This window comes from Gallus gallus, chromosome 24, assembly GCF_016699485.2.
Source record: "Gallus gallus isolate bGalGal1 chromosome 24, bGalGal1.mat.broiler.GRCg7b, whole genome shotgun sequence".
In the NCBI taxonomy this organism is placed as follows: domain Eukaryota; kingdom Metazoa; phylum Chordata; class Aves; order Galliformes; family Phasianidae; genus Gallus; species Gallus gallus.
Window position 1 is genome coordinate 3,887,396 of NC_052555.1, and position 27,345 is coordinate 3,914,740.

Genomic DNA, 27,345 nt, shown 5'->3' on the forward strand with positions numbered 1-27,345 from the left:
TGGAGGCTGATGTGATCAGGTGTCCGCAATGTGTCAGACGTGGGTTTAGAGGTGGCACTCAGCCAGCTGGAAGGGGCGCAGAGAAAGGCTCCCTAAAGGCTGGGGGGGGGCCACCAACACTCTCTTCCCCCCCCCCCCCCCCCCCATCTCAAGCACTCGATCACTTTCCTTTGATGCTCTTTCCTTTTTTCCCCTCTGCTCCCCGATGCTTTCCCTTCGCTCCAGAGCAGGGCAGCCCACCCCTATCCATCCCCCCGGCGTCCCGCACCGCTGTCACCGCACACCCCCCGGCCCGGGATGCCGGCCCGGCCATAGGCGGCCCCGCAGTGCCCTCTCCTGGTCCCAACTGCTCCGCTCCGCTTTTCCCGGCTCTTTGCGGTCGGTGGGACAGGAGGAAGGAAACAAAGTGAGTTTTTCTCCCCCAAAACCCTTCACCTGGAGACCACCGCCATCAACGAAGAGGCACACGGTCAGGAAAGTATGCGACCTCGCAGTTAAGTTACCCGAAGCTGCCCTGAGATGTACGGACAGACAAGAGAGGAGAGCTGCAGCCCTAAGAACACCTTTCCCAGGCAAAGGCAGATTTGCTTTAACTCCATCCCGAGACAATCCCTGCCGGATGCCCGCAGATATGCTGCTGATAGAAATCAGCTGCTGTTCCTTTCTTTCCCCCCCCGTGAGCATCCATCAGGACCCACCTGCTCCCATCCTCGCCGCATGCACGCAGCCCACCCGTGCTCCCTCCGGCAGGGAGGGGAGCTCTGCAGACAGCACGGCCTGGGGATGGGGCTGCAAGCACGGGCTGTGCAACGATGTTACAAAACCCCCCACAGCTTCTCCTATAGCAGGGAGGATTTACATCAGCGCTCCCGGCCAGCTTGAGCTGGAGGAGCCGAGGAGCAGAGAGCGTGCCCACGTAATGCTGAGCACGTAAGAGGGGGAAAAACAGCTCCAGCCTCACCAAGAATCACTGTGAGACTCTTCGATGGCTCAAGAGCAGAAGGGCTGAGGTTGCTTGCACAAGCTCTGCCTGCGCCTGCACCACGCTAGGGGGAATCAGCGCTCCACGCTTCTCCTGCGAGCAGAACCAGCTGTGAGCCGCCCCGAAACGCCGTCCTGCTTTCACCTCTGCTGCAGAGGGATGGATGAAAGGGGACCCCCATCCCTCCCCCCCGTGGCTGCTGGGCACAGCCCCACACTGATGTGCTCCCGTGGGGGAGAGGAGCAGAGCCCAGCCTCCCTAACCCCATAACCACCCATGGGCTCTGTTACATGCCCAGAGCTCAGGCTCCAAGCTCATAATTACAGGAGGGGCTGCAGGATCACACTGATAACCCCCCTTCCCCCCCGATATCCTCAATGCCCTCAGTACAGGCGTGGCACAACAGCCCTCAAGTCAAGATTCCCATCAGACAGACGACACCGAGGTTACAACAGAGCCTTTTAGGCCAAGGGATGCTTTAAAAAAAAACCCAAGAACAGTTTATTGTACCTTACAAATGATAAATAATGGGGTCGGTTTTCTCCTCTTTTAAAAAAAATAATCATTCAAGTGAGTCTTACTTCATGGTGCAGTATTAAAATACCTTTCCCTTCTCTCTCCCCCCCACCCACCCCTTTAAGTGATCAATACAAAAATAACTGTGACTGATTTTTTCCTCTTTTTTTTTTTTTTTTTTGTCAAAAATTCCTGGATCTTAGGCAAAAAGGCACACGGTAAAGGCTTCTCACCAGGAGGAATAGGGCTTCCCAACAGCCCCAAGAGTCCCTATCCCCTCCCTGCTTGTTCTGAGTCGAGTGGAAGAACGCACAGCGCTCTGCAGCGCTTTATGTCCGATGCCCTCCAGGTGTAGGGTTGGCTCTGGCACCATCCCTGCTCACACACAGGGCAAAGCAAGGCACAGCAAAGCAGTACAGCTGCCTAAGAGCTCCTTGTGAAGTAGGATGCGAGGCTGGGCGTCGATGCAGAATGTTATCTGCCCCTATCTGCAATGCCTATCTGGGATTGCCCCTGCATTGTAAGTGCACTGTTAGGAGGGCAGTCACACATTTCTGGACGTTTCTTGCTCAGTGGGTGAGGCACGGAACCAACACAAGAAGTTGGACCTTCGCTTGTCTAAGTAGGGGTGAGTTAGAGCCCTCATTACCAGCCCTTTGGGGCAGAAATAACTGCTGGGATACATCCCCCCCCATAGCATCTCATAGCCACAGGAAGGACACAGCAGCCAACTGGACGCTAGGGAAGCTACAGGCAGGCTTTGGGTGGGCTTCACACCTTCCTTGTTCAGGGTTTGTGGTCCCATAACTCAGCTGTTTTCCTGTTGGGAAACGCTTGTCACATCACCAGGAGGTGGCAAAGTCAGCAAAGGGGTTTTGGTGGCAGAGGTGATGGACGATCCAGCTCTGCGGGATGGCTTCTCCCCCTGCCCCAAAGCAGCCGTGGTGCTCACAGCTGACCCCTTCACACCTGCTAGCTCCAGAGCAGGGCAAGGCACAGCCCTCCTGCTGCTTCAGGCCAGGAACCTGTGCAGGACAGCACTGCCTGCTATCACAGCACGAGGCAGCATCGGGACGGGGGCACAGGGGGCCAAAAGGAAAGGCACATTCACAGAGCTCTCCTGGCACAAGGCACCGCTGCAAACCAAATTCCTTCTTCGGAGCAGCCAGCTCCAGGAGGCCCTCAGCATTGCAAGCAGGAGGGCAGACAAGCCACCCCTTAACGAGGCCTGGCCCAGCTCTGCTAGGTCTCCTCATCCCAGAGGCAGAGCTGCTTCTGCGGCACGTAGTAATCAAAGGTGTAGCCCTTCTGGCAGCTGCGGATGCCGCATTTGTAGGAAGAAACCTTGCCTGCAGCATCACGACTCTTGCAGTACTTGAGCATGCACGGGTACCACTCGATGCTCAGCGAGTAGCTGCAGATGCACGGCTTCCAGCGGTCCGTGCACAGCTTGCAGCGCTGCAGGTCGGGCAGGTCGGATGTCTGTGGCAGGACCTCGAACATGGAGCCGTCCATCCCTGCAGGACAAAGCAGGAGAAGTGCTCAGGGTACTCTCATTGCACCAACCCTGGGGTGGAGGAGGACATTGAGGGCAGAGAGGGCATTGCCAGGGGGTGTTCAACACGGGTATGGGATGGGAAGCACGGGAGGAGAACGGGCAGTAGGGAAAACAAGCCAGAAGACATAAAGAATGTAAAGAATGCACCCCTTTTGGGTGACGGAGCAGGTGAAAGGTTGCCTTGAGAACACCTAATTAGGTTCAGGAGGAGAGCAGCACTACAGCAGATACACGCTAAAGAACAGAGGAGTGCAGCACGGTGTGCACACACCACGACCATGCAACAGCAAACAAGGAGCTGAAGTGTTCCACGCCAACCACTGGCAGCAGAGAGCACAGCACCGTGCCAGCTCAGCGACGGGACCACTTCCAGCCCCAGCAAAGGAAACTTTTACCTTTCTCCAGCCAAAATTTGACATCTTCTTCACGGGTATAAATTGCTTCTTTGGCCTCCGCGCAGACGTTGTGGATGTGAGAGCTCAGCTGGGCCCCTTTGCTGAAGTTGACAGCTACGTCCATGCTGAGATGCTCCAGGCCCCGCACCTCCTCCGCCTGCCGCACTGTCCTGGGGTTCTTCTGCAGTGGATGAGATCAGAACAACCTGAATCCAGGCTGCAGGAAATGATCCCTTGCAGCGTGGCACGATTTCACGCCAACGTAGGAAGAAGTGCAAACGGATGCTCCCCTGTAAGTGCACCTGCATCCCATCTTGGGGGAGGAAGGCACTTAGAAGCTTCCCGGTGATGCTGAAACTGCTGATAGTTTATTACTGCTGCGATTCACCTGTGAACATTTATCAGTGCTTTGTTGAGATGGATGCTCCCAAATCAGCAATGAATTCAGTGGACGCTGTTGGGTAGGAGTTTGCATGGTGACACCTCCAGGCATCTGCTCACCCTCTGACACAGCCCAAATTACATCAGGCCTCTGGCTGGTTTATTAGTAGACTGGGATAGATGCTACGAACGACACCAGTTTAATACTGAGCCCCTTAAGCAGGACGGGAGGTCAAAGGTGGGTCTAACAGAGCCCAGCCATGGGGCAGCTGCAAGGGAAGCTCTGAGCAACCCGGGATGGACCGGGGCTGGGGTTGGCTCCTACCTGCCGTAGCTTGGCCATGGACTCGCTGGGGATGATCTCGTTGCGGTGGAGCCGCGTGACAAAGCAGAGCGCTTGGAATTGGCTCTGGCCCCTCTCCAGCTCCCCCAGGATTAAGGCACGGAAGATTTTCACCTCCTGACAAAGAGAGAATTGGAAGAAAAAGGAAAAAAAAAAAAAAAAGAAGAATCACGGAGTGGGTCAGAGGCCTTTGGCACATAAGAGGTGAATGGAGAAGGCAGGATCTTGCAGAAAGCTCCAGCCCAAAGAACAGAGTCAAAGGTCTCATACTTTTGCTACCTGAGCACAGGTGTCTGCTCCCAGCTTCCATCCCACCCAGGCCTGCAGTGCAATAACGATGTCTAAAGAAGTAAGGGCTTGTTTGGCAATCCCAGCATGGCAGGGACAGGCTGCTTGCCAGCTCCCACCCCACATCCCTGCTCCCTCAAGCAACAGCTGGGGCTCATCCTTCAACAAGCAGTGAGGAGAGCCTCCAAGGAGCTCATTCTGTCCCAGCAGGAGATGCTCGCCTTCAAACCCACCCCTTGGGGCTCTCCCATTACAGACAGAGGTTGCCACATGCCCACACTCTGCTCCAGGCTGTTTCCTTCACCCTTCAGCCCCGTGTTGGCTTCACGTCCCTCCAGGAGAAAAGCCACTGATCTCAAGTAAAGCAGCACCAAGTGCCACCACCAAGGTTTCACTTCACCAGGCTGCAGTGGTCTCAGGAGAATAAGTTTAAAGGGGAAAAGTGCCTCCCAGTGTTTCATCTTCAAGCGTGTAAAGGAATAAACCACGTTAATGCAGCAGCTGAAGCATGCAGACCCCCCCACGCCACACAGGCAGCGTTATAAGCAGTGTTAAACAAGTTCATCAGTGCTGTTAGTTTCTGTAATGTGGTCTGTCCTGCTCAGGGCCTCAATGTGTGACCAGAAGGCAAGAGGAAGGGACGAGAGGAAGCACATCATGTGCAGGAAAGCATGAGGGTGAGGGTGGAATGGGTGAGAGGACGAGACACGCTCAGTCCCTACACTGCACTGTACAACAGCACCAGCACTACTGGGACTGGAGGACTTTTTCGAAGCAACAGCCTGATGGGGACCAAAAAGTTCCAAACCTGCAGCCCAGTCCATGTTGGGTACCGAGTGAGGTCCATTATTTTCCCCCCAGGGTACAAACTTCATGAGCTGAAACCAAAGCCCTCCGGGTCATGGCTCCCATCCGCCATCAACTAAATATATCCCAGGTCTTCGGTACAGTAAAGGTCCTCATTTGGCCAACAAACTGATAACAAGCTGGGATCAAACAGGGCCAAAACCTGCATCTACTTTTGTTCAGCAAATATCACACAGTCATCGCTCCGGATGAGTGGTCCCAACTTCCGAGAACGAATTACTCATTCCTGGAGCCAACAGCACGTGGAACAGAAATGAAAGTCATGAATTGTTAAAGCCAGAAGGAATCCATTACGATCAGCCGCAGCTGACCTTCTTCGGTCAATAGTTTTGGCATCTCGCATACATAGCTAAGCCAAGGTGCTGCCTTCTGGCCCCTGGGGTGTCCCTGCTGTATGGCTACGAGGTCACCTTCCAGCCCTCCTGCCCAAAAGAGGAAGGGAGCCTCTCTGTGGCTCCAAGCCACGTCCCCTCCAAAGCTTTCTCCATACCAGGTCATGCAGGCCACCATTCTCTGCCTTCCCTGTCCAGGAAACAAAAGGATACGCAATTCAGCACGCATCTGAAACTGCTGCCATCAGCACTGCGCTTCCCTCCCCAGCACAGGGGAACGGATGTTGCTGGATGCATCTGTTGTGCTGAAAACTCAGCTCAAAAGCAGGAATCAAAGGGGATTTGGAAAGAAAGAGATACCGATTGCTTTTGCCCACAAACACCGGGGTGTTTTAATCACTGCCTTTAATGCTCCTGGGTTGACTGACACCTCTGTGCAGACATGGGAAACATCTGAGAGCGCGGCGTAGCCTGGGAGGCAGCAGCAGAGCTCAAAGCTGCTGTGTTCTCCAGGGTCTTACAACAGCATCTGAAGGCATTTCATTTAAGTACAACCAAAAAAATAAAATAAAATCTGAAGGAAAGCAAAAATACCACGAGAAAAGACAGGTTGGGCTTGTTGAAGTGGCTGGGGTTACGGCTGAAGCAGTGCAATGGGAGAATGAGAAGAAAGCAAAACATCTCATGCTTGACGTTGACCAAGAAAAACCCCAAACTGAAACAGTCATGGAAATGCTCATGGTATTGCTGCAGAGTTATAACCTTTTGACAGCTTTAATGGGGACAAACCCCCCCGAGACAATGGCATTGCAGAAGGAGCCACATTGCTGCAGCTGGCCCAGCTGTGCTGCTCTGCTACGATGCATGGCCAGTGCCTGATCCTGGCATCTCCTCTCCACCTATGGATTTGGTTTTGATTCACTTTGCACCATCAGCACTGGGTCTGGGAATAGCAGACAGGGACGGGTATGCTCTGCATTAGGTCTGGAAACCTCAGGTGGACGCAGGAGATGAATGACGGTGCGGAACTTCCCAGCGTGGGGGTGAGTTTTGCAAAATGGGAGGGTGTTGAGATACAGAGTCCACGTAACCCTGAGAAAATTGTTGGCAAGGGATGGGAGGATGGGGAGAAAAGCACAGAAAAGTGGTTCCACAGTGAGGGTGCAGCTGGAGGTGAGAGAAGGGGGAAGATGGCAAAGACCAATGGGAACTCGAGAGGCAGGAGGGGAAGCAGATGCTGACCCATCCTTTCCTCTACCCCCAGGTTCTCCTTTCCCAGCTCATCTCCTCCCATCTCTCCCCGTGCCCCTGGGCTCCCCACCTCCCACCTCAGCCCCTTGCGCTGAATCAGAGCCTCCGCGCCCGGCTGCCCACATACATCAAACAGCAAAGGCAGATCCTTATCTCAACGAAGCCTTCCGCCAGCCCTGCTGACGCTGCTGCGGTCAAAGCCTTCAACCCACAGAGACCCCGGGGAGGGGACGTGCCTCTTGTGTCCCCGGGGTGCTGGCCACCTCTGTCCTCCATTGGCTCAGCTCAAAGGATTGCTTGGAAACGCACCAACCCAACAAGGGCTCCTTGGGTTGCTCTCCCTGCCCTTGCTCCGATAGAGCAAGCAGCTCAGCACACCAAAAATATGCCACGCTTTCCACGTGGAAAGAGCCACCAAAGGGTTTCCCCCTCCCATAGAGTCCTTCCCTCCCCAGGCATCTCACCTCGTTCCCACCAGGAAGAGCAGGAGGAACCAGTGCCAAGGTGGGTACCCAGCCAAGGCAACCCAGTGCACCTTGAATTCTGGCTTTCTGCAAAATTTCCCAGCAGGGAACAAGCCTCAACAGAGCGCTGCCTCTGCAACGCAGGGACTCTCCGGATGAACTCATCACGGGGGCGTTGAGAATGGTTGGCCCTGACCCGGGTACAGTTACAGCTATTGTTTGGCTTTGGACAGGACGGTGGTGCAGCAAGGAACAACCAGTTCTGCAGCTGCAGCATTGGGGGAACCGCAGCCTTGCAGGGCATGGGGAGAGCAGCTCCTCATCCCCAAAGGAGACCGAAAAGCTGCACAGCCAGTTCCCTGCACACATGGAAGCAACTTCCAGCAAAGAGTTAGACTGCATGGAAGTGCAGAGAAATCACAAAGCTTCCTCCCTCCCAGCGCTGACCCCCACCAGCTCCTCCAGGGGCTGCCATATGGGGTGTGGGAACAATTCCACCTCCATTTCCAAGCTGGATCCTGCAGAGACGTACGAGCCTGTGTGGTCCAGATCAGAGCCCGGCGTCTCGGCTTCACGTGGAGTGGAGCAAACCAGTTCTCAGGGAAATAAATTATTTCAGTGCTTTCCTCAACCCCCAACCCATTCAGCGTTCCTGCCAAACTTCTCTCCCCCAGGGACATCGGCGCTGCTGCGGGATCTGGTTTTGTCTGCGCAGGGTGGGGGGCACAGGCATAGGGGAGCTGCTGCTGGGGCACAGGGCACCCTCAGCCCCACATCCCCCTCCCCATTGCCAGCAGCCTCTGCTGTGGTCGTGGCCCTGCCTGCAGAGCCCCGGGGAACTGCTAGAGCTGGCCAGAAAGTTGTTTTGCTTGTACAGCGCAGCTCTGCAGAGCGTGTGTTATTGCAGCCACGCTGGGGGGCCAGCCTGCTGAGTTACTCTGGCTAAGAGGGGATTATGGTTTAACCCCTCTCCTGCCAGAAGGCACGTTGGCGATCCACCCTAACGCTGAGTTTTCCAGCTCTGCACCCCGAATGCTCGGAGCATCCTCTTGTTCTGCATCCTCACGCTTGGCACTGCCACGTGATGGCTGCCCAAAGACAGCCCACTCTCAGAAGCCACTTCTGAAGCCAGATCCCGCCCCGGCAGCAGCACGCCTGGGGCTGTGCAGGAGCAAAGGGCAGAGCTCCTCCTGCAGCCACCGCATGCAGCACAGCCACTTCCCTGCACGCAGCCATCGGCTCCACCAAAGGAGTATTCTCAGCCACCTCATCACACTGCAGCGCGTTTGCTCTCCCCCCACATTGCTCCATCCCTCCCAGTAAGAGTTAGTTAGACCCCAGCTATGTAACAGCAGGCACTGGCAGCATCTGTCCCAGTGGGGAGCAGTGAACACATTCAGTGAGCTCTCCTAGGAAAACAGAGGAATTTGGAGGTCCTTGGTCCATCCTACCTGCTAACCTATTCCTATGAACAGCCAACACCAGGTATTGCAGATGAGAGCAAAGCACAGCAACAGAGCTGGATGGTTCTTTCTAATGCATCCCATAGCACTGTAAGTAGAGCGCGCTCATCCTGCCCACGGAATAGATGGAATATAATGCATATATTTGGTGTCTCTACAGGGGGCAAGAGGCAGCTTTCCACATTTCACAGATGCCATCTCTGGATGGATGCTTTCCTACATCCCTCAGTCCTTTCGCACCTAACAGGATGGACCTCAGCTTAATTAACAAAGGAACCCAAAGGGACCAGCAGCAAAAGGGTTACAACACCAGTAGCCATGTGTTTCCAGCACCATTTTTTCCAGCAGCCAGAAGGAAAAAGAAACTTCTCCATATCTTAGTGCTGACCTTGGGCTGGAACCACCCACTTTGTTCTCAGGCCACTGTTTAACAGCTGGCACAGTCATGATTTTGAAATCAGACACAACATTTCGAGCTGCTGTCTCCCCCCCATCCTTTCTGCAATAAATTTTGTGCCTTACAGTGCTATGTTGGCAAAGAGCTGTTCTCATCACATCCTCCCAAACGGCCAGAAGAGAAATGGGTTTTTGCTATTGCACATTAAGTCCCAGGTTGGGGTCCCACTGAGCAGCGCCTTAAGGAATGAGGAGAACACCGTGGTGTGCTCTGAGGACACGGCTCCTCCAGGTTCAGCTTCGGAAGGGTGGAAGAGAAAGGCAAACCCCACCTCTGGAGCACTGCTCGAGCCCCACTCAGCTTCCAGCAGAGCAGAGAGCTGAGCCATGATCTCACTGCTCCTCCTTTCTTCTCCAGCCCGTGGTCTAATGGCAACTCTTTGTCAGCAAAATAAAAAAAATAAGAAAGAAAGATCTGCCTTTGGACTGCTCCCCCGGAGTTTAAGCCAGAGAAGTGGAAAAGCGTTTGTGCAGAAACCCAGCATCCCGAGCACAGCACGACCACACAATCCAGCTTGGGAAATCCAGCTCTACAACCCCAGCTGCCTTCACAGAGAGCCTGCAGACCTTCTCTCCAGAGAGGAGAAGTTGTGTCATGCTGGAGAGATGAGCACCAGCACAGAACAGGGAAATGCCTGCATGCAGCCAGGGGAACAGGTCAGCAGGGGATGCCTGGCCAGGCAGCTGCTTGCTCACATCGTTACTCACTGCTCCATGCATTCATCTCCTCCATGTCTTGTTGGCTGTCTTCAGCTTTGCTCCAGCAAAGCCATGAAACAGAGACAGCCTGTCCCCCGCTGTTCTAAAGCTGAAGGTTGGGAACAGGCTGCACCAAGGCTGCTGCTTGCAAAGCTTCCAGGGAGCACTGCCTGCGCATCTCCGCCAGGAGCCGAAGGCATGGATGGAGCTAAGGGCTTAATGGCAGAGAAACCGTCCCCAGGAAAAGCTCAGCCATCAGCAGGATGAGAGCAGAAGGGCCAACACACACACCCCATTCGGTTTGTAGGTGAGATTTGAGGGAGAGACCCTCCAGGCAAGTGAAAAGAGCTGGAAGGGTCAACAGCTCAGGACATCAGAGCTCCCCGTGTCACATCCCAGACCCCCAAAGGACCGACCTAAAGCTCTGTGCAGACTTTGGAATTCCCTCAGCCAGGAATGCGCTGTGGTATGCAGTTTTACAATCTGGAGGCTTAAAAGCCCTCCTGGTGTGCCATGTCTTCTTGGAGTTTATTCCCTCCCCCCCCCCCCCCCCCAAGAGCCATGGGACTGTTCCCCTGCATGTGTGCTGGTGTGCACGCTGTTCCAAGTCAGCATGGCTTCTACTGACATCTCTCCACCCTGCACACAGCAAAAGGCCACCGAAGGGATCAAAAAGGTCCACCCAATGGGGAAGAGGCACCAGGGGAGTCCCTGGGAGAAGGCTCCAAGGTTCTCAATGGGTCGGGGCACCACTCCTGCCTATCTTATGGCTTTGAGCTTCCTCTTGCCGCAAGCCAAAGTCCACCAGGGCAAACAGTGTGAGCAGAGGGCTGGAACAAGATAACATCGCCGTGCCACCTGGACAGCTGTGCCACCGACACGGCAGCACGCAGCTCGTCCCTGGGCAATGGGGAATCTGCTGCATCCAGCTTGTGAAGCTCTGCTGCGCTGGCTCTGAAGCTCCCATCTCCTGCTGAGAAGCGTGGGATCTGCGGCTTCGGCTCTGTGAGCATCACCTCCCTGCAGAGAGGCCACAGGGCCTGGGAGAGGGCTGGGAGGAGGGGGCTGGCAGTCCTAGGTTGTATGGGAAGTGCTTGGCTGGCAACAACACACACACACGTGCTCTCAAAGACAGCAGCCATCCACCTGAGGAACCAACCACACCCCATATGTGGCATGGAGAGAGATGCCCTGGAGACATATACATGCACAGACCATGCAGGAGCCATGGACCGAAGCTCTCCCCATCACACAGACACTCTCCTGCCCTGACTGCTCCATGCCCCACTGCAGCTGCCAAAGCCATGCACCTCTCAGCTCAAGCAGGGAGAAAAAGACCTGCTGCACTCAGCTGGGCACGGAGCAGGTGTTGCTGCTCATCCCACTGCAACCTCACCACCTCCATTGCCCACACTGGCAGCCCAGGCTACAGGTGAGACTGCCTGCAGGGCACAGAGCTGCACATGCAGAGGTGCTCCATGCAGGCTGCAAACAAAGACTCAGCATTGCCTGCAGGTAGATGGACCCTTCCCACTGCATGCACAGGAGTCCACACTCCTCAGAAGTGGTTCTTGTAGAGTGGTTTGAGTCAGAAGGGACCCTCAGAGGCCATCTGGTGCAACCTCTCTGTAATTAACGGGGACACCCACAGCTCCATCAGTGCTCAGAGCCCCCATCCAGCCTGACCATGACAGTCTGCAGGGATGGGACACCACCACCTCTCTGGGCAGCCTATGCCGGTGCCTCACTGCCTGTGAAAAACTTCTGCCTCATATCCAATCTAAACGCTCCCTGTTGTAGTTCGAAACCATAACCCCTTCTCCTACCAGTTCTGCCTTCTGGACCCCCAGCCAGGCTCTCCCAGGAGGAACAATGTCACCACTGCTCATCCCACAAAACTCAGCACCAGAGCCCCGAGGGGAGCTAAACCCGATCAGGGCTAATGGTCCCAAGTGCAGCCCTCGGTCTCCCAGCTAAGAATCACCGCGGGCGGCAGAACGCACCGTGAGTCGTTCGCCACGACCGGACCAAAGGAGAAGAGAGGCTTTCGGAGCGCACCCTCACCTCGGGGAGAGCAGAGCATCCCCGGGAGCGCCTTCCCAGAGCACGGCGAGCGGGCAGAGCCCCCCACCTCACCTGTCTGAAGTCGGCGGTGAGAGTGATGAGCGCCCCGTCGGCTTTGCGCAGCTCCAGGCTGATGCAGTCGGAACCGCTGTCCGCTTGCAGGCTCTCCTCCGTCACCTGCCCGCCGGGCAGCCGCACCCGCACCCGCAGCTCAGCCCTGGCAGCGGGGCCGGGCAGCGGGGCTAAGGCGAGCCAGAGCAGGGCGGGCAGCGCCGGCAGCCGGGGGCCGCGCATCCCACCGCGCCTTCCCGGGGCTCAGCGCAGAGCCGCGCAGCCGCCGCCCCCGTCCCGCATCGGGCGGAGCGGTGCGGAGCGCTCCCCGCTCCTCCGGCGCCCGCGGCACGCTCAGCCCTCACCCCCCCACCCCCCCCCCGGCCGCACTTCCTCCCCCAGCGCGGAGAGCCGTGCCTCGGGCCCGCAGCGCCGCCCCGCCGTTAAAGGGCCAGTGCGAGCCGCAGCTGCTCCCCAGTCGGGGCTGAGGGGGGAGGAGAGAGGGAGGGGAAAAGGGGATTAAAAAAAAAGGCAGCGAGCGCCCGAAGGCAAAGAAAGTAGTGCTGTCCCGTGCCCCGCTCCCGTCTGTCAGGGGGATGGAGAGGCATCTCCAGCAGCACCCGGGCAGCTGCTGGGCTCTCCTGTGCTTTTTTTTCCCTTTCTTTATGTTTTCTACCCCCTGACGAATAATTAAACACAGAGGAGTGGGGAGACCAGCACGAACAGCAAAGCTCAGTGCTCCAGTTTGCACCGACGCACACGGCTCAGAGTCCCCTAAACATGTGGTGGCTGTGAATCAAATAGCGTTGACGTGGCTGCTGAGGCTCTCCCTGCATCCAGGCAGCACTCCGGAGCTATTCCCACCCCGAGGATGCAATGCACGGCACTTCAGCCCCTCTTCCCATCACTGGGTCACTCCAGGCTGCAGCCACGAGGCCCCAACCCACCCTGCACCCGCTGCTGCAATCGCTTCCAGATGGGCAGATGCTGATGAAGGGCCCCTTTGGTTTCCAAAGGTCGCTCTGCAAATGCAAAGGTCACCGCGGCAGCAGGATTGGGGTCTCAGAGAAAGAGCTTTGAGAGGAAAAGAGCAGAAATAAATAGAAAGCACTGCTTTAATCCACGCTAACAGTTGTAGCCCTTGCATTGTCACAGCCTTGCGTCGGACAAACTGTGTCCTCAAAATACTTTTCAGGATAATAATGGTGCAAAGAAATCAGAGTGGAGAAGGAGAGAAAGTTAAGAGGTGCAAAGAGGGGAGAAAAGAAACGGTTCAGCTCCGGCACAAAAAGAGAGGGGGGTTCTCAAGGTGGAACTGTGCAGCAAGGCGGCTCTCCTGGACAAAAGCTGCAAAGAAGGCCCCTCTCCTGCTATTTCTTAAGAGGAGATTATGCAAAAAGACAGGAGGACCCCAGCAGGGGCTGGAAGGAAAAGTGCCGTGAGGTCAGCAGGCACAAATAACCCTTGGAACACGTCCAGTCTTGAAGGGCTGTGCTCTGCTCAGCTCAAACCTGGGATCAGCTTCCCCATCCAACCAGGGTCACTTCGGGTCCAGCAGCCCAGCATTGCAGTGTGGCGCAGTGCTGTGTCCGTGCTGGAGGATAGCAGGGATGAAGATGCATCCATCCATCCTCTGTGCAGCTGTGGGTTCCTGGATGCAGGTTTCAGCAGTGCTCACAGGGTGTGAGGGGGAATTCAAGGCTGTCCTTCCTTGTAAAGTTGGCGTGGCATAAGTGGGATCGGTTTTCCTCCTGGTACCCTCCCAAAGCAAGGGAAACGAGCTCCTTCCAGTGCCCAGCACCTTGCCAGCAATGCTGTGCTCCTGCAGTGGGACTGAGGCACAAACAGACCCTGAATGTGACCTGGGAATGGAAGATCTGATGCTGGCCCCCATGTGAATACAGAAAGCAGCCAAGGAGCACGGGAGAGAGGACAGCATTCAGAGATTCACCATCAGCAGAGGACATGGGAACAGTGTGGGGTGGCTGGAGATGAGTGGCCACGAGGGGCAGCTGAGAGGATTAAGCACATCTTAAAGACTGTGGGACAGGCCCTGGTGGCCAAACCAAGGCTGCACTGGTGTTGTCCTCTTCTGACTTGGCTGTTTGTACATCTGAAGTGCTGCCCCATATTTGCAGTCTCCGTGCTGAGCTGTAGGGAGACGAAGCATGCCTCGCAGCTCAATGCTCCCACTGGGTTGCTTATAGTTTTAGTGAATGTTAACGATCCGGGCCAAGAGTTTCTGGTATGTGTGCTGCAGCCTTTTTACTGGGAGGAAATTTCCATTAAAATGCCTCAGCCGTGCCTGCAAACTGGTTTAAGGAAAAATGTGCTGTTAAAAGAAAACGTTCTCCTCCATGCTCTGCTGTGACGTTCCAGCAGTGCTTGGGAGCAGAGGATTACAGTCTGACACAGCTTCACCTTGGAGCCTGGGATGCAGCTTTTGTCAGCCCCAGCTGAGCAGCAAACCTTCATTCCCCCTTCCTCACCTCAAAACCTGAAGTTCAGTGTCACGTCAGCGCCTTGGAAAAGCAGGGAGGGATTTGTATCCACTCAGATCCGGGCTCAGACAGCTGTTGCTGCAAAGCTGAGAGCCTTAGCAAGAGAAAAAGAGAAGTGGAGAGCGTGAGAAGTCCTCCAGCATCCCACACACGGCTCTGTGGGCAAGAGCCCTGCCTTGGCCACATGCAAATGTACCAGGCAAACAAAAATGTGCTGCCACCCCATCTTCACCACTCACCACCCACTTGCTGTTGTGTGCACGCTGCCAGACTGGGCCATGCATAAATACCTTGCAGCATCTTCCCTTCATCCACTCCAGGAATACACCTGCCCTGTCCCTTGCCCTGTATTAGAAAACTCTTCCACCTTTTAGCCCCAAATCACACTCTGCAGCCATCCACGTGCGGTTTGGATGCTTATTGCCCTATCCCTGAGGAGAATGAAGGCTATTTCTCCTTGCTGTTTCACCCCAATGTGAGTAATCAGTCAATGCTCCAGAGCCCATTAGCATCTGAAGGTTTACCCTCCCATGGAGGAGAGAGCAATAATTATTGCTACTTTCTCATCAACTTACAGTAAGTCTCTGCGGCCAGTTTTCTTATTACGAGCACGAAACCAAAGGATTTAACACACCACAGCAGCAGCACCAGCAATACATCAAAGAGCAGTGATGTTTGTTGTGAATGAGCTGCTGATTCTAAGAACCAACCCCGGGAGCTCAGCAGGGAGCTGGGCATCCAAGAGAGCAGCATCGTGCTGAGAAGTGCAGCCTCCATATCCCAACCTGCCTTTTGGATGGTCCTGTTCCTCTCTCCCACCTGGTTGACTCACCTCAGCACAACCCTGGCTTATCTGCCCACCCCTACCTGGGGATGCACTGTCCCACCAAGCCTGTTCCATGCCCAGGGCTGCCTCTCTGTGTGACAATGCTGCCTTATTCCTCCGCTTGTCCCCTGCTCTAGCTGCTCAGTAGAATGGTGCAGCTCCTGGCCTGAACTTAAATGGAGCTGTAGGGCCAATGGCAAGAAGGTGCTTGGGCCAAGGCCTGGGGAGGCTTGTTAGGCTAATCAGTGCCTGCTGGAGTGCTCAGAGCCAGCTGTTCTAAGTCTCCTCTGAGGGAGAGCTTAGATAGACAACTGATGTCAAGTCCCTTTTCTTCCAAGGGGATGCAGCAGGCTGTGTGTAATGAATTGGACATTGCTCCTGTGTGGTCAAGGCATGGAGGGAGATGGATGGAGCAGACATCAAAGCTTTGCATCCACCTGTCTTCTCAGTGCAAGAGGTTTGAGGCTAGATTGCATTCATACAGAGCAGACCAAGGATTGCAGAGTAAAATGAGATCCTGATCTCACCCATGCTTGGAAAGCATGATGTGCTTTGGAAGGGTAGCAGACCAGGGGCTGGGCAGGCTTCCCCACAGTCCTGGGGCCACACACATCTCTGGGAGATCCTCTAGCAGCACTCACAGCCCTGCAGTGCTGTCAGCAGTGCATACACCACAGTTAGCCCATGGAGGAGGCTGCAGAGCTCAGCAGGACCCCAGGAAACACCCTGAGCACGCAGTGCCCTGGGCAGGCTGCTCACCCAACACATCCCAAGCCACGCAGCCTCAGCCTGGGCAGCTTGCCTGTGGCTTGCCAGGCTTTCCGTCCCCCACCCTGGCCCCATTGGGTTTATTTCCCTTGCTGGACTGCACACACAGAGCCAGACGGCTTTTCCTTCCAGCACTTTGGCTGAGCGCTGGCACAGCCCGAGATCAGGACAGCGGTGCAAGGGGAAGGACAAACAGACCTCGGCTGTGCTCTGAAAACACACCTTGTCCAGAACAGCCTCAGCAATATCAGTCTCCAAAACGAAAACCAACCGAGCACGGGTCTTTGCTACCTGTTTCTCATCTTATTTTCAGCGCCGTTAATTTCAGGTAGAAGTGGTGTAACCAAGGTCAGGGATCAGGCCCGAATGTGCTGCCTTGATCTATTTAATCTCCCACCCTTTGTTTTCATTTTCACGCCAAACCCCACTTTTAAACTCCATGAAAGAATCGTCAGTGCTTTTTGAAGTGCTCAGTCAGGGCAGCTCTTTTTGGGGATGTGAGCACATTAAAAAAAAATCAGCTTTTTCCCATTGATCCCAGCACCAGAGAACTAATAAGCCTCGGGGAGAGTTAATTTGTTTGGGTTTTGCTCTCCCAGTCCTCCAAATTGTTGACTAAATCCCAGCTCTACCTGGGAATACTGCTGCAGACCTATGGCTTGGTCTGGAGCTCTGGGAAAGGATTTGCAGCTGCGGTGTTCGGCAGAGATCTTACAGTTACAGCAGTGCATTGGGCTCCGAGTCATTTGTCGTTAATTAGGAGCTGCTCAGCATCCCTTTGGAGCGTTCCCCGCTGCCCCTGCTGAATGCCCTCCTTTTCTCAGCAATTACATAAAGCGAGCTGCTGAATGCTGTTTAAAAACAGCTTTACTGTCTTAAAACAATGCCCAGCATCTATCTCTGACCTGCTTACCACTCTGCTCTGTGTCCGGGGCAATTAAAAGGGTGAGGAGCACAGCAGCCAGGCGTAATTAAATGAATGGGGCCCAGTGGCAGAGCATGGGGAGGGCAATGGAATGCTCAGACCTCTGCAGCCCATGCTGCAGATGCAGCCCCTCTTCCAGAGATGCTGACGGCCTAATTAGATGGACGTTAATTGAGATAGCACGCTCGTTTGTGCAGCTGCAGGAAGGGCAGAGGATGGGGAGGTGGTTAGTGGGCACAGCAGGGATGGGTTGGGGTTGGACTTCATGAGCTTAATGATCTTTTCCAATGGTTCCTTAATGATTCTGTGGTTCTTGTAACATGGCTGGGCACACAGTAAGCACCAGGGTCTCGCTGTGTTTTGGGCAAGGAGAGGGCCAGGAGGTTGGTTTGGGCTGGATGAGAGCTCAGGGTGCTGCCAGCCTTGCCCAACTGAGCAACTGATGGCTGGAGGGATTAATGGCAATTCATTTCCATCAGCTAAAGCTGAGTGCACCCGGCCCACGTCCTGCCCTTCAACAGAGCCCCAAATCGCCTCCTACTGGGAAAGCAGCCGAGCATCCTGCTGTGAACACCTGAAACAACAGCCCTCAGGGAACACCCACTGACCCTTCTCAATCCCAGCTTGGCTTTCACCCCCAAGCACATGGATGTAGATCCCTTCCAGCTGATTTCTCCAGCTGATGTGATCAGAGCTGGGCAGGAGCACAAAGCCACGTCCTCTGCGGCTGCTGTTGGGAAGCACAGCCCATGTTCTGCAAGAGCTCAGCTCCAATGAGGCTTCTCGATTATGGCACTGGGAAAAGCAAGCTTGGAGCCTCCATCACACAGCTGCACACTGCATTTCGTGCACAGGAAGGAAAGGAATAGGAACAGCATCTCGCTAACTGGACTCTCACCGATCCAGTTGGTGAGATGATCTCCAGTACGTTCACGCTGGTGTTGACTTGGAAGAGGTTAATTTAACTTCAGGTAGAATAATCCTGTTGGAAATTAAGGGGAAAGAAAGCAAGCTGTGAGTCCTGGCTTCGTGTACCTAAATGGGAGGCTGACCAAAGCCTAGATAAAGCAACACTGGTGTTGAGTTAAGCAATACCCTTTGAAAGGAAAAGGATGCGAATCTCCCATGCAAGAGAAGCCTGCTAAAAGAGAGATTATAAATCTAAGTGAAGCCCTCAAAGCCTAAAGAGATATAAATCTAATTAAAGCGATATAAATCTAACTGAAGAAACACACTGTAAATCCAGCCAAAATGATATCCATCTCAGGAAAGTAATGCAGACACACCAGAAACACCATAAATAAAATCACAGCAATGCATAAGGTGTAATGGAAGCAACGTCAAGCCATATAAATACAACAGAGGGATATAAAACTAATTAAGGCGATGTATAAAACGGACACTTGGAAAAGAACCGTGGCCCATAGGAGGAGAGTGGTTGGAGAGAGGGATGGGGGTGGGATCAGGGGTGAGAAAACCACCTGCAGCTACAAAGAACAGCCCCAGGTTAATGAGCTGCTGTGCCTCGGGGCGATCTGCAGTTACAGACGGGGTCAGGAAAGCGGCTCTGAGAGCAACTCTGAGTCTCCATCGCTTCTGGCTCATGGGATGTGAATGGCAGGTTGTGAAAGGGGAGAGCTCCCACGGCGCAGAAATACAGACAGAGCTGATATGGACACACGGATCCCCCCCATATTTCATATTTGGGGGGTGTTTTCCCCTCCCGCTGTCAGCAGGGAACGCCTCGGCCCCATTTTGCTCCCTGTATTGGATGTCCAAAGCTGTCCCAAATCTGTGCACGCAGAGAGAGACAACGGTTGGTGTTTTTTCTCCTAAACTGAAAGAAATCTGCTTGGTTGTTTCCACTTCCATCCACACTTTCACATCAAATAGATTCCTAAGGAGCTTTTTGGCTTCGATTGAACGAGTTAATAATTGACCTAATGTGACCACAATGCACATAAATAATAAGGTTGCTGCTTGCCTTCAGAAACAGTCAGATCTGCTCAAAATTCTCCCTTCTTATGGCTAAAAGAAAACTCTTTCCTATCATTCTGAATAATGAAATGTCCTCGGTTCAGCTTTACCGTTGAGCTTTTCCCTTTCAATCTCATTCCAAAGCAAAGCGCCATATGTTTTATGCTTAGGATTTCAAGATTTTCTCATGCTTGAAAGTCATTTGGCATTTGAGCATCTGCAGTGGTCTGAATTTCATTTTTTTTTTTTCCCAGACTAAAGAGAAATGTCTATTTTGTGGAAGCTGACTGAAAAGCAGCAGCCCCCCACCCCAAGCCCCTAACCCCAGCAATCTAGGTTACAAATCAGCCTGGAGGGAAATGCAAATATTTCTCTTGCAGATCGAGCTGGAAAGGTTTCCCATGCTTTCCTGGAACATTCTGCAAAACGAGGCAGTTTGTTGGACTGGCAGTCCCACTGCATCAAACAGCATTAAAAAAAGACACCCAAGCAACAAGTTAATCGAAAGCAATCCACGTCTCTATGGACAGATGCATTCTGTGTCATCTCATCTCATGTAGTTTTAAAGCTTGCTGAAAATTGCCTTTGCAACAACATAGCAAGGCCAAGCGTGTCGTAGAATCATGGAATCATTGAGGTTGGAGACCTCTCAGATCCCCAATCCCAACCCAACCCATCCCACCATGCCCACTGACCGCATCCCTCAGTGCCACATCTCCATGTTTCCTGAACACCTCCAGGGATGGTGACCCCACCACCTCCCCTGGGCAGCTGTGCCAATGCATCACCACTCTTTAGGAGAAGAAATCTTGCCTACTATCCAACCTGAATGTTCAACCTTCTACCCATCCTGCGGCTCTCTGAAGCCAGTCAGGGGAACTGCTCAGGAGCCACCCAGCACCCCCTCTGTGCCATCACTTTCCCAGTGCCTTCTCCATCCCCCCCTTTGGGAGCAGCCAGGCAGTGCCGGGGGCTCAAACACAACAGGACAGAGCTGGGATGCTTCCAGCTCTGCCAATTGATCACAATTTTGGCTGTTGTAAATCTTCACTGGGCACTGCCAACAAGGCTGGAGATGACAGAAGGAAACCCCCACGTGCCAGCTCCTGTCCCAGCCTGGCTGCTTTGCCTGTGGCTGCTGTTATTGCAGCGCACGGCTCATCCCATTTCCCCATCTCAGGGTCCCGACATCCCCGCTGCAGGGAGGTGGAGGCAGGCCAAGGGACAATCTGTTCCTCATTGAGGTCATCCTGCAGCCCGCTGCTGATGTGGCATTTGGGGGATGGAGCGAAGGAAAAGCTTTCCTCCCTGCCTGGCCTCGGTTCAGCGCTCCTGGGGGACTGATAAAGCACGAGGCCAGCAGAGAAACCCAACTCTGGCAGGTAACCCTCTGTCCTGTCCCACTCCCAGCCCCATGGCCATGAGCCACAGATCTCACCAGCTGGGCACACCACCAAGGCTCCCAGGAATATTTTCCTCCTCAGCCTTTCTCAGGACCTTTTCTGGTTTCATGTCTGGCAATTTCAGACAGGCTTCTCCCCTTCCCTACAGAGCTGCTGTGTCACTTTAATGACCCGGCATGATTAAGTGCAGCTGCTGATTCCTGCCGGGTTCTCGGATTCTGGTGAAAAATCACAGCTGGTTGAGAGCTTTCTGTGGCTCTGCCTCCCCACCCACCCCATAGGAGGGGGACAGCAACAGTGCACGAGCTGGGAAGCTTTGTCTTCCCCCCAGTGCACAACAAGCAAGGTGTTCTGCCAACTTCCAGGACCCTGAAGCCTAAAGAGATTTGGCCCCAGCAGTTAATCTACAGCCCTGAACTGATGGAGCTTCTCCCAGCTCTGCAAAAGGAATCATATATTCCCTGCCCAGCTCTTGGATCAGGGTTGCAAGAGAAAGAGAATCCCTGTCTGGGCTGGGGCCGTAGTGGGGTCAGGGCAGCCCTGTCTGCCAGAAGGAGAAGATAAGCAGAGGGAGGCAGTGCTTGGCACGGTGCTCTGCCTGCTCACGGCTCCCAGGGCACAGCATCCCCACAGTGCAGGGGCTGCACTGATGAGAAGCTGCCCCCAGTGGTGCTGGGCAGGTTTGTGGCCCCGCTGGCAGCACAGCTGGGCTTGTGGCAAGGATACGTCATCTTCCTGCACAGTGATGCTCCTGCCAGCTGCCCCAGCAAAGCAGTGTGGGGGTTTCCTTGGGCTCCCATGGGGAGAGGGCAGCCCCAGGTGCACCGGGTGAGGGCTGACCCTGCTGCCCAGCTCCAGGAAACCACCCCCGGTTCGTGATTCACAGTGACTGAGCACAGAGAACAGAGCCTTGTGTGTGCTGAGCCCGGCTGAGGGGAGGCAGCATGCGTGGGGGTGAGTTCCCCTTCCCGGTATGAAGGAATGAGATGCAGACAGAGCTGAGTCAGTGTGGGGTCAGCAGGGTGAGATCTCACATCCCTCAGCTGCCTCCCACCTCCCAGCCCAGCACCCGCGGGTGCTCAGCCCCCTGCCTTCCCTCTTTCTCTCTACTGCCTTCACCGAAACCCTTCCCTGCAGTCACGTGGCGAACGTGGCTCCATTTCAAGGGACAAAGTGCAGGAGTTTCTCATTAACACGGAATGAGAGCTGCCTGCTGCGATCCAGCTGCAGGGACTGCGGGAGGAGGGAGCAGCGCTGCTGCAGGGGGGAGAAGGAGGCAGGAGGAACCCGAACAAACGAGGCCCTGAGACAGCCCAATGATCTTAGAGGTCTTTTCCAACATTAATGATTCCGTGACCCCAGAGCATCACGGTGCTCCACAGACCTGAGCATGGCACAGAGCAGAGGAGCTTGTCCTGCCCCTTGGGGACCACAGCTGAGGTGACCCTGACTGCAGCTTACACCCAGCAGGACCTCTGTGGATGCTGTAGGGTTCCATCCCTGCAGCCCATCCCGGTGTTGGGAGCATTGCCACCCCCACGGTGTTTGGGAGCAGGAGGAAGGGAAGTGCTGCTGCTGTGCTTCCAGCTCCCCCCCCACCCCAAAAAAAGAAAAGAAACTGAGATTTGATTTCTCAGAGGCAGCTCTCAAAGAAATTACCCGGCATTCAAAGGAAAAGGCCTCTTTTTTTTCCCACCTACAGACTTGGCTGCAAAACCAACCTCTCACTCCACAAGAGGGAAAAAAAAACAACCCCATATTGTTAGCAAGAGCCCACTAATGCCAAACAGACAGACCCACGTGGGCCGTGGTGGGGGGGAATGAAGTGGGCAATCCGGTGCCCAGGTGATGGGGATGATGTGAGGTTGGCAGACATGCAAAGGTTGAGGTTTGGAGCAGCTGGAAGAAGGGAGCAGTGAGGAGTAAGGTGATGGGCAAACAGCCAGAGGTGCACTGGGGTTGGGCTTGCAGGGCAGTGGGGTTTTCAGCTCAGCTTCCTGCCAGTGCTGCTATTGACTTACATGTGGCTTCTTCAGACTGCAGGGGAAAGGAGGCATGGTGGGAGGGATGGGTTGGATGAATGCATGGCATGGACTGGTGATAGAGCCCCTGCTCCTCCAGCAGGACCCCGGAGCCCTGGGGGTGAAGGAGCACATGGGGTAGAGATGGAGATGCTTGCAGCGGTGGGGAGCTGAGTGTTGTGGGACAGAGGTGGATGGGCAGAGTGGAAGTGCTCAGTTTAGGTACAGCATCATTTTCCTCCTACTGCACTGGCTCAGCCCAGAGACATCCCACCCTAGGGAACTGTGTTTGTGGTTGTTTATGGTGAAGGGAAGCAAGTTGCTTTCCTCTTACCCCCAACACACACTCACTCGCTGGCTTCCATGCAGCAAGCTAACCCAAACCCAGCTCCAACCTGCCAGCATCTGCTGCAGCTTCCCCTCCCCGGGGAACCCCGGGCTGTGCTCCCAGCCTCTGCCTTTCCCCAGGAGGAGGTGGTGGTGCTCCCTTCCCACCTCCTGGATGGACCTCTTGTTGAGGGTGAAGGGCAGGTTGTGAGAGACAAAGCCCCGATCCTATTGCCATGGAGATGTTAATTCAAGCTGAGTTCAAAGGAAATTGTTCCAGCTAAAGCTAACAAGCCTGCCAGGAAAGCGGGCTGTCAGTTGAAAGAGGCCAGCATCTCAGAAAGGGGGAAAGGAGGTGGGGTCAGAGAGAGGGGCTCTGCTCCAAACACAACCTCCAAGCACACCCTGCTATTCCCTGCCTTCCAGCACAGCCAGCCCCCACCACAGCACGGCCTCAGCAGCAGCAAAGCGACACGGAAGATCCCAGAAGCAAGCTACAGCAAGGGGAGAGAACCCTAACACCAGCGTGTATGCACCCTGTGCCAACCACTGCCCTCCTCCTGTGCAGGGCAGGGCAGCAAAGAGCACTCTGCTCGGTTTGCCAGTAGTCATTCAGGTCTTTATACAGCCAGGGCTGTTTCAGGTTGGTTTTTTTTTTTTTCCAAAGCTTTGCATTTGATGTAATGATTAATCCTGGCAGGCGAACCGTGTTGGCTGGTGGGAAGTTGGGCGATCATACCGACCTGGCTGCATTATCAGGCGGCCCATGAGAGCAGCTGGAGGGGAGGCAGGTGTGCTCCTCCGTGCACAACCACCCCTACCTGACCCCATGCCCACCGCCCTGTGCTGCCCCACGTGGAATGCATGAGCCCTCTGCCACCTCTCCCTTTCCTTTCATCCTCCCCTGCTTCCAGCCTGTAGTTCTCAGCTGCAGCCGCTGCAAAACCGGGATCAATTTACTGAGGGGTGGCAGAGATTTCCTTTTTCCTCGCTTTTCTCGTCGTGCCTTCCCCTTCCCTCCACCTCTCCCTGCTCCCGTCCTGCTGCCTCCCTCCTGGCTCCGGGGCTGCTCAGCAGCAAGCCCGAGCACGAGGGAAGTAAGGAAAAGGGGAAGGACGGACTCAGGTTACTGCGAGCAGAGAGCGAGGAAGCGGAGGAGGCAGCCTGGGCTGCAGGCAGAGAGCAGCAATGCTGCTCAGAGCCCTCCTCCAGGATCGGGAGCAGCACCAGGAGAAGCTCCTTTCCTGGAAAGATCTCGAGCTTTCACCCCGAAGCGAGCTGGAGGTGGTTTTTCTTCTCAGCCTCCATCTAGAAGTTGAGTCATCACTGCAAAGTAAAGCACCTCATTCATCCTAGGAGGCCACGGTGCACATCAGTCTCCATTCGTACCTACATCGCACATCAACATCTCATCCCCTTCCAAATGCAGGAGGAGATCTGGCGCTCTGGCCCCATAGAATCACATTAAGGTTGGCAAAGGTTGCTCAGATCCCCACCCCACCCCACTGTGCCCACTGCCCACATCCCTCAGTGCCACATCCCCATGGCTCTGCACACCCCATGGACGGTGACCCCCCAATTCCCTGAGTATAACGCTGAGATGACACAGACCCCTCTCAGATCCCCATGTGATTTCCTCTGCTCTGCCGCAACCCGAGGTCAGAAGTTTCCCTACAGCCCCTGACCAAATGGTGAGCTCTTAGTTTTGTTTCTACCAGGACCTTGGCCATTTCCTCCTAGGAAGGAGGTATTAAAGGGTATTAAATACCCTTGCCCTCCTTTCAGCCCCATTTTTCCACTTACAATTCAGTCCTTCCAAGGCAATATTTAGACACCCCTTCATCTCTACCCTATGCTGTCTGCAAAACACCCCCCCTTCCTTCCTTGCCCTTTCTGTTCTGCACCCGAAGACCTTTGGGCAGGCTGTTTCAGTGCCTGTTGCAAGATTACTCACCCCACTTTTGGCAGCCCTCACTGCTTCCTCCACACGCCGACCTCTGAGCGCTGCCTCCCATCCTGACCCGCCTGCTGCTGCATCCCTTGCAGGCACTGAGAGTGCTCTTAGCATCCTTTTGAGGTGGTTTCTCAGCTCTCTGGGACTGGAACCCTCATGGGAAGGCTCTCCCTGCCCTCAGCTCGCACACATACCCAACTTTGTTTTTTTGACTCCGAAAAACCCTGAGCCTCTCCGAGCTCCTAAGCCCGGTTTTCATTCCTGTGGATTTCCCTCAGTCAACAAAGCTTTGCCTATTTGAAATCAGGAGCCTCACTCGCAGGCTTTGTTTGCCTTTCCATTTCATTTTAATCGAATTAGCCGTTAATCTCTGAATCCGAGCTTGCTTTCTCAGAACTGTGCCCTCACCTTTTATTGAAATCCAGTCCCTTTCCTCACTGGGTGAAGAAATCCACCTGCCACCACATGCCAGATGAGCCCTTCTCTCCCCAGGAACGCACTTTCTCAGCCTGGATCTATTATAGATAATATATATATAGATAATAGCTATTGCAGGACTCTGCCCACGCCCCACAGACCTGCAGCACCCCCCTCACGATGCCAGGATCTGCCCACATTCCTTCCCTTCCCAACCCAATGGATTCATGGAATGTATTCATAGAATTGCTCAGGTTGGCAAAGATGTCTCAGATCCCCAACCCATCCCATCGTGCTCGCTGACCACATCCCTCAGTGCCACATCCCCATGGCTCAGGAACACCTCCAGGGATGGCGACCCCACCACTCCCTGGGCAGCTGTGCGCCACTCTTTTGGAGTAGAGTTTTCTCCCAGTATCCATCCTGAGCCTCCCCTGGTGCAGCTTAAAGCCATTCATACAACGATGAGCCAAGGCTTGGAGGACTGCATAAACTCTGTGTTGCCTCTTCTATACCTTCAGGGGACCACAGCTGTTTCAGATCTCATCTGAGAGCAGTTTCCAGCAAGGCTGCTGTTTCTGCTCACCTCACCACTGCACTGTGTGGTGCCAACCATCCTCTGCCTGGAAAGCAGGGCTCACTGCAGCGGGTGTTGCAATGCATTCCCATGGAATCAGGGCTCAGCACAGAGCAAACACGGCTTTGCCTTTTCTTTCTAATTCCTGCAGCCCCAAAAAAGCAGAGTTAGCAAACAAGGGTCTGTGCTTAGGTCATCATTCCTATCAAATCTTGCTGTTGGGCAGTTAGTGCAACTATATATCGGTGCAAAGGGCTGATGTGGACACAGGGTGATAGTACACAGCGTGCCGTGCACCTGTACCTTGCTCCAGTGTGTCACAGGGGTCAGGAAGGGTACACAAATTTGCCTTGATGAGGTGATTACATCACTGCTGAAAGAACACGAACCAAAGCAATCAATGCAGGACATCAAGGGGATTTTCTTATCTCTCTCTCTTTAATCTGCATCAGAGCTCCTCTCTAAAAGCCCTCCCCTTCATCTCCCAGTGCTGCCGTCCTCCCCTGTGATCCTCAGTGCATGACTTCAGCCCATGGCAGCAGCACAGGGCCAGGAGGACGTGGCGTGCTGAGCTTCACTGCTCGCAGCTGTGTATGGCATTACTGACCCAGCAAAGGGAAGGAAAGGCAGCCTAGCCTGGTCTGCAGCAGGGATCAGCAGAGGGGAATGCAGCGCTTAGTGCAGGCTGCAAGGTCTGCAGCACAGCCTGCAGCAGGAGAGGAAATCAGTTGGTGCACAGATGCTCTGCTACCAGCTGGGAGACTAAGTTGCTGTTTGCTTCTTCTCCCCATCCTTCCCCCCTCCTTCTTTGAATAGAAGAGCCAAGCAGCCAAGCTGCCCTGTGCTCCTGGCACAGTGGGGTCACTGTGGATGGGGAGCAGCAGGGGGCTGTGCTGGAGCTGAAATGCAGAAGAGCAGCACAGTAAGAACTCCAACAGGCCCCACATCCAGCTGCATCACCTGTTGCAAGCCAGAGCAGCCCGAGGACTGCTCAAAATCCCACAGCAGCTGTGGCAATGAAATAGCTGAAAGCAGGGATAGGAGAGGGAGGGGGGGGGAGGGAAGCTGGCAAGCAAGCACTCTGCTATTCCCCTGCTCAGCACAGCAGTGCTCTGCTCCAACTGGAGGCCAGCACTGCAGATCTGCCATCCCAGCACACCCCATCCCTTCCCAGCATCTCAGGGAGTGATGCTGTGCCACCTCTGCATTAAGATGTACAACCTGCTGTCGGAAAGAGGGCTATGAAAGCCCCCCCTGGCAGCCTCCTGCCAGAACCTTGTCTGCCTCCCTCAGCCAAATTCAGGGTAGAAACAGAACAAAGCAGCACTGATGAGCTGCCAGTACTTTAATGAGCAGCTCCCACAGACACCTTCCTACCTCTGCTGTGATGCAGCTCCGCCGAGCAGGTGCACGTGTGTGCTCGCAGAAAGGGAGCTGTATTTACCTCTCACTTGTTCAAACAGCAGCAGCTACACAAACCCTCTCTCACAGCCATCACTCAGGCGGGGAAGTGGCTGATTTGGCAAGGAAATTGTCATC

At 54.6% G+C, this 27,345-nt stretch overlaps 1 protein-coding gene across 4 annotated transcripts; it reads right to left on the reverse strand.

Annotated features, from left to right (window-relative positions):
- Positions 1 to 1,456: 1,456 nt before the first annotated feature.
- On the reverse strand, positions 1,457 to 25,844 carry OAF (out at first homolog). Of its 4 annotated transcripts, none has more exons than XM_025143169.3 (4): positions 24,813 to 25,844; positions 4,158 to 4,292; positions 3,452 to 3,632; positions 1,457 to 3,015 (listed from the first exon to the last, which is right to left on the reverse strand). In XM_025143169.3, exons 1-4 carry the CDS (start codon positions 24,924 to 24,926, stop codon positions 2,741 to 2,743), a joined length of 705 nt encoding a protein of 234 aa, XP_024998937.2. In that variant the 5' UTR covers positions 24,927 to 25,844; the 3' UTR covers positions 1,457 to 2,740. The 4 variants fall into 4 exon arrangements, with proteins under 4 accessions (XP_024998937.2, NP_989831.1, XP_040507953.1 ...); NM_204500.2 differs by lacking the exon at positions 24,813 to 25,844 and adding an exon at positions 12,132 to 12,466; XM_040652019.2 differs by lacking the exon at positions 24,813 to 25,844 and adding an exon at positions 12,060 to 12,466.
- Between the last annotated feature and the right edge of the window lie 1,501 nt (positions 25,845 to 27,345).